This window comes from Schistocerca nitens, chromosome 12 (assembly GCF_023898315.1).
Source record: "Schistocerca nitens isolate TAMUIC-IGC-003100 chromosome 12, iqSchNite1.1, whole genome shotgun sequence".
Taxonomy (NCBI): Eukaryota; Metazoa; Arthropoda; class Insecta; order Orthoptera; family Acrididae; genus Schistocerca; species Schistocerca nitens.
Window position 1 is genome coordinate 32,529,838 of NC_064625.1, and position 15,973 is coordinate 32,545,810.

The window sequence follows — 15,973 nt, forward strand, 5'->3', positions numbered from 1 at the left end:
ACCCAGATATCTTATTAAAAAATGAAGATATACATAATCACAATACAAGGCAAAAATCTGACCTTCATGTGAAACAGGTGAGAACATCATTGTGCCAAAAAGGCACACTACACACTGGGATAAAGATTTTCAATAATCTACCTAAACATATTAAATCAATAGGTAAACTCTGTAGTTTTAAGGCTGAAGTAAAGGCATATTTAATTGATCATTGCTTTTACAGTCTGACAGAATATATAAAAGCCAAACAACAAAAATAAAGATGCATTATTAATATTCTACTTTGTATGTTGCCTGTAATGTTTGTTGTATTTATGAATCTGTGCTAAATTACTTCAATATCTAGTCCTTAGGATTGCAATACAAACTGTATTTTATCTTGTAAATACCTAACCATGTCCAATATCCTTGTATATATTCTATACATATAGGATTTGAAGGACTAAATAAATATCAAATGGTTATCACATGCACGCTGATTGCCAATCTGTACAACAATTTGGTGATTTGATTTGTTGTGGTGCCACTGATGAACAGCATTCCAGAGGGCATTTTCCAACAGGATAATGCTCACCTATATACCGATGTTGTAAGCCGACGTGCTCTACTGAGTGTTGACATGTTGCCTTGACCTGCTTGAGCACATATAGGAACTACTTCAGATGACAACTCCAGTTTCATCAACAAACATCATCAACCATCCCTCCATTGACTGACCAAGTGCAACAGGCACACAACTCTATCCCACAAACCTGTGATCTAGCAATGTTAACTACTTAAATATGTTACCCAGACGAATGTATGAAATTTCGTCAATCTAAATTAATAATTTCTTAGTGTTGCAATTTTTTCCATCATTCTAGTGAAGAAAAGGTAGAAGAGAAAAAACATCTCCACCACAGCCAAGACCCAATCTCAACAACCAAACATGCCATCCGTGAATCAAATAAATTGGCCGACACTTCTGGCAAATTCAACATCGACCCAAAAGTCTGCCCCAAAGCCTGCTACTGCAAACAAACAGGCACCACCTTCAGCCCGTGCAGCAGGGCCCCTATATGAAACACAGGTGCCGCTGTACCGCCCCCCTCCCACTTGCACCAACCAGTTTGGGCTCGCACCTTAATGGAACTATTAACCTCATCAGTTAATTCAATATCCCAAAAATACTAGGAGCAGTTCAGACTGAGGGAAGCTGCTGATCCTAACTGCTGCTCCAATCTCCATGCTCATAATAGTATGCTCTGCAGTTTTAAGGCAACTGGATTTGACAGCATCCATCCAGAATTCCTGATTCATATGGGAGGTACGCTAAGAAATGGATGGCAGAATTCTTCACTAACGTCCTGCTGACCTGTTACCCAAGATTGGAGTTCAATAGGGTGAAGATAATCTCTGTTTTGAAATCTGGCAAAATCAGCAACCAAGGTAGAGAGCTGTTGCCATATCACCCTTCTTAGCTGCTGCTATAAGCTTTTTGAAAGACTGATACATACCAGAATAAGTGGTACTATCCTAGAGCATATTCCTGTTGATCAGGCAGGCTTTATACCAGGGTGTAACTGATGCAACCAAGTATTGTCTCTTGCATTCCTCATAGAGGCAGGATACCAAATGAAACTGAAAACATCAGCAGCATTTGTTGATCTTACTATTGCCTTCGACACTGTGTGGACGGAAGGTCTTAGCTACAAATTTCTCGTAACATACCACGCACAACGATGTCCCGACTGGTTAACAACATGTTAAATAATCAGAAGGTCTAGATAATTACTGGAAGCAGGATAACCAAGGAGAGGAAGCTAAGCTATGTATTGCCCCAGACATCAGTTCTCTCATCATTACTGTTCAAATCATTTCTACCTGACACTCCACCCAGAAAATTCTGCTATGCCAATGACTTGGATCTGGCCATACAACACCAGGAAATGGAGACAACATATGAGATTCTGACCAAAGACTTGTGTATACTGGACAAATACTACAAAATCTGGAGATTGCAACCCAGTGTGAATAAAACGGAGGCATCTTGCTTCCATTTAAATAATAATTTCGCAAATGTACATCCTAATGAAAGTTTCAGGGGCAGAATTCTTCATCATAATTGGAACCCAAAATATATTGGTGTCATCTTGGACCATACAATATCCTTCAAACAGCACCTTCCGAACCTGGCTCAAAAGTTGAGGACTTCAAACAATATCCACCATAAGCTATGCAGAACAACCTGTGAATCTTCAGAAACCACAGTGACATCTTCAGCCTTGGATTTTGTGTACTGGTGGTGGTGGTGGTTAGTGTTTAACGTCCCGTCGACAACGAGGTCATTAGAGACGGAGTGCTAGCTCGGGTTAGGGAAGGATTGGGAAGGAAACCGGCCGTGCCCTTTCAAAGGAACCATCCCGGCATTTGCCTGAAACGATTTAGGGAAATCACGGAAAACCTAAATCAGGATGGCCGGAGACGGGATTGAACCGTCGTCCTCCCGAATGCGAGTCCAGTGTGCTAACCACTGCGCCACCTCGCTCGGTTTTTGTGTACTCAAATGCTGACTACTGTGCACCTGTTTGAATGAAGACTCATCAAACAAGGCTTGTTGACACCCAGCTGAATACTACAATGCACATAATATCTGGCACAATCAGACCTACTCCAGTTCATTGGCTTCCACTGCTAACTGGCGTAATGCCTCCTGGTCTCTGCAGATCTACTGCCCTTATGACAGAACTCCACAAGATTTCCAAGAATCTTAATCTACCCTCACACAGTGACCACATTTTTGAATCTTACACTAAAATTGCACCACTCAACCCTGTCTGATGCTCATGGCATGGATGCCAAGGATTATAAACTTCTTGATGAATGGAAAGGTTGTTGGGAAGCAGTAACAGATGTGCACCTGCCTAACATCTTTACAGGTGCTACCGAGCGAGGTGGCGCAGTGGTTAGCACACTGGACTCGCATTCGGGAGGACGATGGTTCAATCCCGTCTCCGGCCATCCTGATTTAGATTTTCCGTGATTTCCCTACATCGCTTCAGGAAAATGCCGGGATGGTTCCTTTGAAAGGGCACGGCCGATTTCCATCCCCATCCTTCCCTCACCCGAGCTTGCGCTCCGTCTCTAATGACCTCGTTGTCGACGGGACGTTAAAACACTAATTTCCTCCTCCTTTACAGGTGCTAGACTTCCATGTGGATCCCACCTACTATGCAGGACCTGGATTGCCCTGAAGAGAATCACAACAAGCTGTTCCCGGTGCAGAGATGTTCTCCACAAGAGGAAAAACCTGCCTAATCCAGACTGTGACAGCGGAGCTCCAAACCAAAATATTCATCATATTCTTCGGATCTCAACATGACACAGAGATTGGCAACTTGCTCTAAATGTTCAGAAATTGAAAATTTTGCACCTCACAAAATGAAAAATGTAGTATCCTATGACTATTACATCAATGTGTCAATGTTGGAATTGGCAACCTCATACAAATACCTGGGTGTAACACTTTGTAGGGATATGAAATGGGACGATCACATAGGGTCAGTCATGGGTAAAGTAGGCAGTAGACTTTGGTTTATTGGTAGAATACTGGAGAAGTGCAATGAGTCTACAAAGGACATTGCTTACATATCAATCGTGTGACTGGTTCTAGCATGTATACAGAGAAGGGCAGCACAAATGGTCACAGGTGTGTTTGATCAATAGGACAGTGTCACAGATTGCTAAACAAATTAAGTGAAGTTGAAATTCTATGTACTGATGAGCTAAAAACGCTTCTGTAATGTGTATAACTGAACACTGGCTGCCTAAAGATGCAATGTCAGTCACAAAACTTGCAGACTTCAATCTTTCATGATCATTTTCTAGAATTACATCCAGTCATGGAGGGTCATATATATTTGTTGAAAGTGGCATTGATTATTGTAACATAATACCCATTGAACTGTTAGCTGAAGAGAAAGTTTTTGAAGTATCCACAGTTGAACTCTCTGCATTAAAATTAATAATCATCTCTGTATATAGGAGCCCTGATGGGAACTTAAATGATTTCTGTCTAGAAGCAGCTTTAAATACTATAAAAAACTTTAACAAAACAGTGATCATATGTGGAGATTTTAATATTGATTTTCAAGAAATCTCAAAAGACCAGCAAAGCTTGATGACCCTACTGGAAACATATAACATAAAAGCCACCATAGACTCTCCTACAAGAGTTACACCAACAACTAGCTCAACAATTGATCAGATATTAATAAACACAAATGCAAATCACAATTTCTGTGCCGGAAATCTTAATACTGGCTTCAGTGATCACTATGCACAGTTTATTGCTTTGCACACCCCAAGTGAAACAACTGAGAAAGAGGAACTTGTAAAAGAAGCAAGGAAATTCACTAACATACAAATAAACCTTTTTGTACAGAGACTAAGTAAAGAAACTTGGTATGAAGTGTATACTTGTGAAAATACTAACAAAAAGTTTGAAAAATTCATGGAAATCTTCATGTCATACTTTGAAGCTGCATTTCCATTAAAAAAACAAAAATGTCAACCTAACTTCAAAAAGAACAAATGGATTACAACAGGTATTAGAATCTCTTGTGCAGAGAAAAGAAGATTACATGATATAGCAAAGACATAGAACATGCCTCCTGAATTTCATTTGTACCTGAAGAATTACAAGAGGTTCCTCAAAAATGATGTAAGGAAAGCTAAAACAATGGCAAATGACAAATACATTGAAAATTCAAAAAACAAATCTAAAGCTATAAGGGAAGTTATAAAAAATCAAACAACAAGTGAAACTAAACAATATAAAAATATGAACTTATGTTATGAAGGACAAATGATTTCTTGCCCAACAGAAATTGCAGGGACCTTCAACAACTATTTTGCAAACATAAGTGAACAGTTGGTGAGTGGATTGGAAGAGCACAACAAAATATCACCTCCATCATGCAATAGTGTGAGAAATGTGTCTACATCTTTGTTCCTTTCACCCACAAATACTGAAGAAATTTTATCAGTTATAAAAACCTTGAAAACAGGGTACTCATGTGGAATTGATGGAGTACCAGATGCAATTATTAAAAAATGCTGTCTTGCCTTAGCTGAACCCTTGACACACTTGTGCAACAGCTCACTGGCATCAGGAACCTTCCCTTCATGCTTAAAAAAAGGAAAACTGAAACCACTGTTCAAAAAAGGAAATGCAGAATGTGTTTCAAATTATAGACCAATAGCCCTACTGCCTGTATATTCAAAAATTTTAGAAAAAGTTTTTTACAAGAGATTGTCTGATTTCCTAAATAAAAATAAAATTCTCTCTCCTTCACAGCATGGATTCAGGAAAGGCTATTCAACTGAAAGTGCAATATTTGAATTTCTTAATGAAATCTGTGCTAAACTGGATGCAAGTGAGTTTGTGACAGGCATATGTCTTGATTTATCTGAAGCTTTTGACGTCATTGACCATAATATCCTACTGCAGAAGCTTGACCAATTAGGAATTAGAAGTATATCCAATGAGTGGCTCAAGACATACCTATGTGGTCACAAACAGGTGGTTGAAGTGCAATATGCTGACCATAACAAAATCAGATACTACTATTCAGGATATGAAAATGTGAAATATGGCGTCCCTCAAGGATCAGTATTGGGACCCATTCTGTTTCTCCTCTATGTCAATGATCTTATGTACAACAAGTATTGCCAAACTACCCTCCAATTTGCAGACGATACAACCTTCCTTATTAGTGGTAAAACAGAAGAAAAACTTAAAGACTCCGTTATCCAAACAATGAACAGTGTAGAACAGTGGTTCAGCTACAACAAGCTAATTATAAACAAAGAAAAGACAGTAGCACTGAACTTCTATACTGTAAAAGGAAGACACCACCCAAACATAGAAGTAGAACTTAGGGACAGAGCTCTTGAAAGTGTTGACAGCACTAAATTTCTGGGACTCTGGCTCCAGAACAACACAAAACCTGTTACATGATACAGATCTTAAAAACTTGTTGCAGCAAAGCCAGCCAGTTAAATGTATACTACTCCTATGGCATAATCTTCTGGGGCAATATAACAACAAATATTAAACTTTTCAGGATGCAAAAGAGAATGCTAAGAATTGAATTATTGAAGGGGTAAATAATACGAAATCATGCAGACCCATATTCAAAAAACTGTCAGTTCTTCCTCTTCCTCGCATTTTTATCTACGAAACATCAGTTTTCATCAAACAATATATCGATAGACACCCAGATATTTTATTACAAAATGAAGATATACATGCACAAAATACAAGGCAAAAATCTGACTTTCACATGAATCAGGTGAGAACATCATTGTGCCAAAAAGGCACACTACTTACTGGGATAAAGATTTTCAATAATCTACCTAACCATATTAAATCAGTAGGTAAACTCTGTAGTTTTAAGGCTGAAGTAAAGGCATATTTAACTGATCATTGCTTTTACAGTCTGACAGAATATATAAAAGCCAAACAACAAAAATAAAGATGCATTATTAATAATCTACTTTGTACGTTGCCCTTAATGTTTGTTGTATGTATGAATCTTTGCTAAATTACTTCAATATCTAGTCCTTAGGATTGCAATACAAACTGTATTTTATCTTGTAAATACCTAACCATGTCCAATATCTATACATATAGGATTTGAAGGACTAAATAAATAAATAAATAAATACTGAAGGAACTGAACTGGAAGACTCTTGAAGATAGATGTAAACTATCCTGAGAAAGTCTATTAACAAAGTTTCAAGAAATGGCTTTCCACGATGACTCTAGGAATACATTTGGAATGTTTTATGAACTTGTTGATTGAGGACAGTGATAAGTACAAAAACAATGTTCACTTGAAAGAAAACTGTCTTTAGCGATGTGCAGAAAACTGATCCATAAATTCCATTGTTTTGCCATGTTTCGATGGAAAATAAAAGGGACTGTGACAAACCTGGATGTTTACATCATCCTTTAGGCAAGAAGAAATTTGGTGCCACAATTACATTCACAAAATAAGATGAGTTCAAAATTTTTGCTCATTACTTCATCCATTATAGAACTGTATTTTAATGTTGCTACTTCCCATGCCCTATAAATACACATTTATATAGCTATATGACTACCTGAAGACATTTAATTAATTATAATCACATTTTGTAACAATTGCTTTTAAGTGAGCATAGGAAGCAGCAGTATTAGAATACCTAAATGAAGGTTGAAATTATCATGCACCGGCGCAGCCTAAATTCACGCATCAAGTATATGTGTGTGTGTGTGTGTGTGTGTGTGTGTGTGTGTGTGTGTGTGTGTGTGTGTGTGAATGTGTAGTTAGGATTACTACCGGTGATGAGTTGTGCATGTGCCACTATACGCCTGAAACTGAGCAGGTCTCTATGGAGAGGGAACATGCTGGTTCCCCAGTATGAAAAGTATTCAAAGTGACTCAGTCAGCTACAAAAGTGCTTGTGACAGCATTCTGGGATATGCATGATGTGTTATTGTTGCTGAACACAGAACCACTGTGAATGCTGCGGACTACATTAAAAATTTGGTTAAATTGCAATGCGCCCCTTGTGACAAACACCAGAACATTAATGCTTATGGTGTCAGATTTCTTCATGACCATGCTTGCCCACATGTTTCTGCTCCTGTTCATGACAAAATCACAAAATTTGGGTGAGAGTTGCTCTAGCATCTACCATACAGTCCGGACCTTGCACCATCGGACTTTCAACAGTTTGGTCCCGTGAGAAATTCCTGGCCAGCCAATGCTTTGTGAAAGGTGCAGAAGTGAAATCAGCAGGCTGCAGATGTCTATACTCGAACCAAACACGCTTCTATGAACAGGGCATACTGAAACCGATACCACAATGACAGAAATTCATTGACAATGTTGGAGACTATGTCAAAAAGTATGTACATTTATGTTTATTTTGTTTCATTACCTAATAAAATTGTTTGTAATAAAATTATTGTGCATTACTTTTCAATCTTTCCTCATATTTGCAAGTAATATCTTTGATGATTATTGCCTATAATATTAAAATACACTGACGTGCCAAAGAAACTGGTATAGGCACGCATATTCAAAGAAAGAAGTAAACAGGCAGAATAGCATCTGGCACTGTCGTTAGATCCGTTATTGCTGCTACAACGGCAGGTTATCAAGATTTAAGTGAGTTTGTATGTGGTGTTCTAGTTGGCAAACGAGTGATGGGGACACGGCATCTCGAAGGTAGCAATAAAGTGGGGACTTTCCCGTATGACCATTTCGTGAGTGTACCCTGAATATCAGGATTCCAGTAAAACATCAAATCTCCGACACTGCTGCAGCTGGAAAAAGATCCTGCAAGAACGGGATCAATGACTGAAGAGAATCGTTCAATGTGACAGAAGTGCAACCCTTTCACAAACTGCTCAGATTTCAATGCCGGGCCATCAACAAGTGTCAGTGTGCACATCATTCAACGAAACATCATCGATATGGGCTTTCGGAGCTGACGGTCCACTCGTGTACCCTTGACGAATACACGACACAAAGCTTCACGACTCACCTAGGCCCATCAACACCGACAGTGGACTGTTGATGACTGGAAACATGTTACTCGGTCGGACGAGTTTTGTTTCAAATTGTATCGAGTGGATGGACGTGTACTGGTATGAAAGAGCCTCACGAATCCATGGACCCTGCATGTCAGCAGGGGACTGTTCCTGCTGGTGGAGACTCTGTAATGGTTACGGCATGTGCAGTCTCAGTGACACGGAACGGCTGATACGTCCAGATATGAGTCTGACAGGTGACATGTACGTAAAAGCATCCTGTCTAATCACCTGCATCCATTTACGTCCATTGTGCATTCTGACGAACTTGGGCAATTCTAGCAGGACAACGTGACACTCCACATGTCCTGAATTGCTACAGAGTGACTCCAGAACACTCTTCTGAGTTTAAGCACTTCTGCTGCCCACCAAAGTCCCCAGATACGAACATTATTCAGCATATGCAGGGTGCCTGGGTGCCTTGCAACATGCTGTTTCAGAAGAGATCTCCCCCCCCCTCCCCCCCTCCCCCCCCCCTCCACACCCCCTCCCCCCCCCCTCCCCCCAACACTCTTAGGGATTTATGGACAGCCCTGTAGGATTTGTGGTGTCCGGTCCCTGCAGCTCTAATCCAGACAACATACAAGCCCACGCCACTTGTGTAGCAACACTTCTGCGTGCTTGCAGGGGCCGTATCACAATATTAGGCAGGTGTACCAGTTTCTTTGGCTCTTCAGTGTATTTTTAATCCAATCATTCATTTAAGCAAACATACAACATGGTCCATAAATCCTACAATGGAGGAGAGCTACAGGGATGTGGAACCAATCAAGCTAAGCAGGTGAGTAGGCCACACACTGTTTACTGCAGTCCTTAGAAAGCACTTACTGCGCAACGGATCGGCTCCCTCGACCCGGTGTCCAGCGTGGTGAGGTTGAGACAGCTTTCAGACAAAGCCTCCATAAGGTGGGGCGACGCCACACCCTCAATCCTCAATGTACGCAGCTGTGGCATTGCCCTGATCATCTTTATAACCTCCCCTTCGTTTGCCTCGGCTCTGTAGGAAGTGGAGAGAACATGCATTCAATTTTCTTGACACACTGTTTTGAATCAATACATTTAACCATAAAACCTTTAAGATGACTGCCTCTCATAATTTTTATGTACCACAATACAGTAGCAAAACTACTTCCCACCCCAACTCCTGTACACAGTTTTTTGTCTATCTAGCAGAATGCAGGCACGCACACCCGTGGAGTAACATCACTTCACGTAGTCTTCCAGGTCACTGTTCTTGGATTTCGTCTGCAAGACATATCAGTTGTTTACAATAAATGTCAGCAGTGATGATTACACCTCACGAAAGCAATTTATAGTACACCACACCGTCACTGTGAAAACGGATGCATAATATCATCTTTTCTGGATGCATTCCAGTCTCTGTATGGGAGTTGCTGCTTTCTTTGGGCTCAGCTGTTCCTTTCTTTTCCTTTGTTATCATAAAGATATCATTTATCATCATCAGTAGTGATGCAAGATGGGAATGACCAGTATTGATAATGAGGTAATTGACGACAAGAAAGCAGAGATGCACTTATGACAACCCCCTGATTTTTGTGAGTTTGGTTTAGAACATGCAATACCCTACACGCACTTTTTGAATCTTCACCACTGCATGCAAATATCACTTGATGGTGAAGTGATCACAGTTCATCACATCTGCCAGTTCTCAAGTACACTGACGCGAATAATTGTGGATTAATGGTTTTAGTCAAACCTCGAAGGTCTTCTTGAATATGGAGAACCATTAATGTTAAAACAACAATCCTTAAAACAAGAAAGCCATTTTCATGCCATGATCTGTCCAGTGGCATTATCTCCATACAAGATGCAAATGTTTTGGCTGCCTCTGCTGCTGTCACTCCCATATTGAACTCAAATGGAAGACTATGTCGGAGATGTTCCAATTTGTCCACTTGCCACTCCATTTAGTAGTGTCCACAGCTCCACTCACTATTTCCAAATGACAAAACGTAAACTCGGATAGGAACAGTGAACTACAAATAAAAAATGACAATCAATAAATAAACCCTTTGCACCTGCTATATCAATGTGCAAAACTAAAATGCTACAAACTTATACACCACCCTAATAAAAATAACAACCCATCTGACACCTTATTTTATTACTTTTCGTTGCAAAGTATCACTCGTCAGTGAGCAGACAGAGTGGTACACATCATGCCTTTGGAGTGGTATGTTCCATCACAACCATTTTCCAGCTAATTTGGTGAATGCAGGAGAAAAAGTATGTTTCAAATTTGTAGCAGATATAAACAGTTCAGCCTAATTTAGATTTACTAAACCTCTCTTCTCCACACAAATAAAAAAGTCAAAAATCAGAATTCACAATATGTTACAGCGAAGTTCCTGTTATTCTACGATGTTGAACAAGGACTGTCGGTCAACAGAATCATTTTCACACAAACCTTCAACATAATAAACATGCTGATTCAACTGGGAAAACTGTGCAGCAGAGCTCAACAAATGCAAGACAATTACACTTGCCCTGCACGAAACATACATGACAGACAACGACACAATAGATTATGGAAACTGCTGTATCTTCAAGAGTAAGACAGGAAAATGAGTCTCCAGGGGTACTCCACCTCTGAGCATGACTTTCATGGTACATCAGAAGATAATCAATTCAGCCAGAGAAGTCAACCCAATAAAGAACAGACCTACAGTGCCCAAACAAGAAAAACATCATCATCAAAATACAGGTCCGCCCCTGGTAGCTGAGTGGTCAGTGCAACAGTATGTCATACCTAACGGCCCGGGTTCAATTCCCGGCTGGGTTGGAGATTTTCTATGCTCAGGGACTGGGTGTTGTATTGTCCTTATCATCATCATTTCATCCCCATTGACACGCAAGTCGCTGAAGTGGTATCAACTGGAATAACTTGCACCAGGCGAGCGGTCTACCTGACGGGAGGCCCTGGCCACATGGCATTTCCATTTTTTATGAAAATACACACCCTCACAAACGGGGATAAACAGCAAAATGGAGATCAATAGAGAAATTCTGAGCAACAATACAGACAGTGATGGCCAAGATCCCCAAAGATGATGTAAAAATTTTGTTAACTGATTTCAATGCACAAATGGATAGAGAAACAAGTCACCAGTGAACTGTGGAAAAGTTTCCCATACGCAAATATACAAAGAAGAATGGCAGAAGGAGATCCATGACATCCAAAGTCTGCAGAGGTGCGAATTTTCATTCACACCACTAACTAACTTGAATCAAACTCAACAATGTTGAAAGGACAGATCACTGAGGAAACACAATGAAAAAGACTGGTAAAACACTAAGCTTTCAGGCAAAGTTCTTCTTCTAAAATAGAAAACACACACACATTCACAAAAGTGCAACTCACGCATACATGGCCATAGTTTCCGGGTGCTGGAGCCTGACTCGAATGAAAATAAAATTTACACCGAGGAAATCCATTGGAAAAGAACAAACGCAGAGGAGTTTGACATGAAAAAGACCACAGAATCTAACATACAGCAGAAATGGGAAAGACAACTATAAGCAAACACGTGGGAAGAATTACAAGAAAGATCACATAAAAAGCAAAAGAACAAATACCATGGAAAAAGAATATTAAAAACCCATGGTGGAAATCAGAATGTGAAAATGCACTAGAAGGACACAAACTTACCATGAATACAGCAATGAAAAATTACTAGAAAGCCTGTATTGTTTTAACCTGTACAGAAAATAGGCTGTAACACTCATTTGGCAAACAAGGTGAAGTACATGTAGGAACAAATGTACACTCTAGAGTACAACTTCTGCAACCACAACACAAGAGGATTCTACATGAATTTTGTAAGAAAGGTCCATGGGTACACATTTCAAAACTTGCACTTCAGAGAACAAGATGGATAACTTGTGTTAACTAATCAAGAATGAATGAGCGTATGGCATTGGTGGCCGGGAGACCCCTCGCGGGGCAGTTCGGCTGCCGCTCCACAAGTTCTTTAACGCCACTACAGCGACTTGCGAGTCAATAAGGATGAAATGATGATGAAAGACACACAACACCCAGTCATCTCGAGGCAGAGAAAATCCCTGACCCCATCGGGAATCGAACCCAGGACCCTGGGCGCGGGAAGCGAGAACGCTACCGCAAGACCCCGGGCCGCGGACTACTAATCAAGAGATTGTCAGGAACTGGCATGTTATTTTTCTGGTCTTCTTAACTGCCCTGAACCCAAATAAGATTCCTAATACATCACTACCACCAACATGTGAAGAGACACACTAACATATACTTAAACTAAAAAACAACGAAACAGCCGATAAAGATGGCATCATTGCAGAACTACTACAGAACCTTGGACTAAAGTTTCTACAAGAACTTACACAAATAATCGCATCCATCTGGCAAAAAGAAAAACTTCCTGACAGCTGGAATTGTGTCTATATTGATCCACTGCACAAGAAAGGAGATAGGAAAAATGTAAACAACTGCAGAGGAATCTCCCTCCTACAACTTACCTACAACATTTTCTCAGAATGCTTACTCCAGGAAACAAAAAACCAGTTAGAAAACTTAATTGGTGAGTACCAGACAGGCTTCAAGTCAGATTGTTGCTGCACAGACGAAAATTTCAATTTGAAAATAATTCTAAAATACATGGCCATCAGTCATGCTCTAGTCATTAACATCTTCACAGATTTCAAGAAAGCATACGACTCTGTTCACTGACAGTCCTTGTTCAACATCTTAGAATAGTGGGGACTTTGCTTTAACATACTGTGAATTCTGATGTTTGACTTTTTTATTTGTGTGAAGAAGAGAGGTTTAGTAAATCTAAATTAGGCTGAACCGTTTATATCCGCTACAAATATGAAACATACTTTTTCTCCTGCATTCCCTAGATTAGCTGGAAAACATACACTCCAAAGGCATGGCGTGTACCACTCTGTCTGCTCACTGATAGGTGATACTTTGCAACTAAAAAGTAATAAAATAAGGTGTCAGATGGGTTGTTATTTTTATTAGGTTGGTGCATAAGTTTGTAGCATTTTAGTTTTGCACATTGATATTGCACTTGTTATGGGTTTATTTACTGACTGTCATTTTTTATTTATAGTTCAGTGTTGCTATTTGAGTTTACGTATTGTCATTTGGAAATAGTGAGTGGAGCTGTGGACACCACAAAATAGATTGGCAAATAGACAAATTGGAAATTTTCGGACATAGTCTTCCGTTTGAGTTCAATGTGGGGGTAACAGCAGCAGAAGCAGACAAAACATTTGCATCTTGTATGGAGGTAATGCCACTGGACAGATCATGGCATGAAAATATCTTTCTTGTTTTAAGGAGTGTTGTTTTAACGTTGGTGGTTCTCCATATTCAGGAAGACCTTCAAGATTTGATTAAAAGCTTTAATCCACAATGATTCGCATCAGTGTACTTGAGAGCTGGCAGATGTGATGAACTGTGATCACTTCAGCATCAAGTGACAGTTGCATACAAGGTGAATGTTCAAAAAGTAGGTGTATGATATTACATGTTCTAAGCCAAAGTCACAAAAATTGGGGGGTGGCCGTAAGTGCATCTCTGCTTGCTTGTCATCAGTTGCCTCATTAACAACACTAGCCATTCCTATCTTGCGTCACTACTGACAATGATTAATGATATCTTCATGATAACAAATGAAAAGAAAGGAACGGCTGAGCCCGAACAAACCAGCAACTCCCCATACAGAGACCTGCATGCTTCCACAAAAGATGATATTATGCATCTGGTGGCACAGTGACAGTGTGGTGTACTACTGATTACTTCCCTGAGGTGTAGCCATCACTGTTGACATTAATTGTCAACAGCTGATATGTCTTGCAGAGACAATCCAAGAACAATGACCAGGAAGACTACATGAAGTGATGTTACGCCACGAATGCACCTGCCCACATCCTGCTAGACTGACAAAAAGCAGTATACAGGAGTTGGGGTGGGAAGTCATTCCACATCCTTCTTACTCACTGATCTTGCACCCTCAGATTTTCACCTTTTCCATGCTCTATCAAACAATTTTCAAGGAACCTCCTTTCTGGATGAATAAGCTCTCCGAACACTGCACGATGTGTCCTCTGGCTTAAAACCACGTGATTTATAATGTCGTGGAATCAAGAAGTTACCCCAGTTATGACGGATAGTTGTAAATAGTGAAGGAGAATATATTATTGGTGACTACAGTCTCTGCTATGTATATCTGCTGTGTTTATTAAACTTATGGAAAAATGCTACGAACTTATGCACCAACCCAATTTTTAAAAAATGGACATTACTCTAAGAAACACAATAAAACACAGGGCGTACATAAAGTCCAGCAAAACTTTCAATTATTTATTGCACAAGAACTAAACATTGTACAGATGTCATACATATTGCACTATGAACAGAAACTCTGTGTTTTTTTTTTGTTTTTTTTTTTTTATGAACATTCGATATGAAAATTGTGAGTGACCCAGTAGACATCAATACAGCAATCGAATTCTTGCCACACCCGTCCCAGTATGGCATTGTCAACTGCGGCAGTCACTTCCCATATTCTCTCCCAGAGCTCTGCTACAAGCCGGCCGAAGTGGCCGTGCGGTTAAAGGCACTGCAGTCTGGAACCGCAAGACCGCTACGGTCGCAGGTTCGAATCCTGCCTCGGGCATGGATGTTTGTGATGTCCTTAGGTTAGTTAGGTTTCAGTAGTTCTAAGTTCTAGGGGACTAATGACCTCAGCAGTTGAGTCCCATAGTGCTCAGAGCCAAGCTCTGCTACATCACATGGTAGAGGTGGCACATACACCAGATCTTTAATGTGTCTTCACAGAAAAAAGTCACACGGAGTGAGATCTGGTGATCGGGGAGGCCATTTCACGAAACAGCTGTCCCCTTCTGTAGCATGGCTAATCCATCGATGCGGCAGCTCCGTGTTCAGCTACCCATGAACTTCACGATGAGAATGGGTTAGAGCCCCATCCTGCTGAAAGATGAACGGACAGTCTGATTGCATTTGAGGTATCAGCCATTGCTGCAACATGTCCAAATTGGCCCGCACAGTTTTCGACATGCCATTTCGAGTTCATGGAATGCACAACACACCAATTGTTTGGACTCCTTATGAATGTCTTGCATATGCGCTCCACATCCACTTCATTCACACTGGGACATCTGCTTCTCTTTGCTAGGCACAAGCAATCCGTTATAACGAATTTGTTGTGCCGGTGGTAAATGGCCTTCCCTGTTGGTGGCTTCATACCGTACTTGGTTCTAAACTCCATTGAACAGCCATAGCACACTTGTTTTTGTCAAACTCCAACACACCGAAAGCTC

The 15,973-nt window shown here is 40.3% G+C and overlaps 1 protein-coding gene across 1 annotated transcript in view; it reads right to left on the reverse strand.

Annotated features, from left to right (window-relative positions):
- LOC126215332 (uncharacterized) overlaps positions 1 to 9,539 on the reverse strand; it is a 94,450-nt gene extending 84,911 nt beyond the window's left edge. The window contains exon 1 of the mRNA XM_049942015.1: positions 9,455 to 9,539. Within this exon, the coding sequence (XP_049797972.1) occupies positions 9,455 to 9,529 (75 nt within the window). The 5' untranslated portion in view covers positions 9,530 to 9,539. The remainder of the gene's footprint in view (positions 1 to 9,454) is intronic.
- Positions 9,540 to 15,973: the final 6,434 nt, after the last annotated feature.